The sequence below is a fragment of the Priapulus caudatus genome, unplaced genomic scaffold (assembly GCF_000485595.1).
Source record: "Priapulus caudatus unplaced genomic scaffold, Priapulus_caudatus-5.0.1 Scaffold33398, whole genome shotgun sequence".
In the NCBI taxonomy this organism is placed as follows: Eukaryota; Metazoa; Priapulida; class Priapulimorpha; order Priapulimorphida; family Priapulidae; genus Priapulus; species Priapulus caudatus.
In genome coordinates this window covers 1-351 of record NW_014610458.1, presented here as the reverse complement: position 1 = coordinate 351, position 351 = coordinate 1, and the positions used below count along the sequence as shown (strand labels likewise).

The window sequence follows — 351 nt, the reverse complement described above, 5'->3', positions numbered from 1 at the left end:
CTAACGTCCGCGCCTCTCACGTCCGCGCCTCTAACGTCCGCGCCTCTAGCGTCCGCGCCTCTAACGTCCGCACGTCTAACGTCTGCGTCTCTATTCGCGCCTCTAACGTCCGCGTCTCTATTCGCGCCTCTAACGTCCGCGCCTCTAACGTCCGCGCGTCTAACGTCAGCACCTCTAACGTCCGCGCGTCTAACGTCCGCGCGTCTAACGTCCGCGCCTCTAACGTCCGCGCCTCTCACGTCCGCGCCTCTCACGTTCGCGCCTCTAACGTCTGCGCGTCTAACGTCCGCGCCTCTAACGTCCGCGCCTCTAACGTCCGCGCCTCTAACGTCCGCGCCTCTAACGTTCGCG

At 64.7% G+C, this 351-nt stretch overlaps 1 protein-coding gene across 1 annotated transcript; it reads left to right on the top strand.

Annotated features, from left to right (window-relative positions):
- Positions 1–49: 49 nt before the first annotated feature.
- Positions 50–344, top strand: LOC106820607 (uncharacterized protein PB18E9.04c-like; the record flags this gene model as incomplete). The annotated part of the gene is made up of 1 exon (XM_014825114.1): positions 50–344. A coding segment is annotated over one exon (295 nt), but the record flags the coding sequence as incomplete, so codon positions are not given.
- Positions 345–351: the final 7 nt, after the last annotated feature.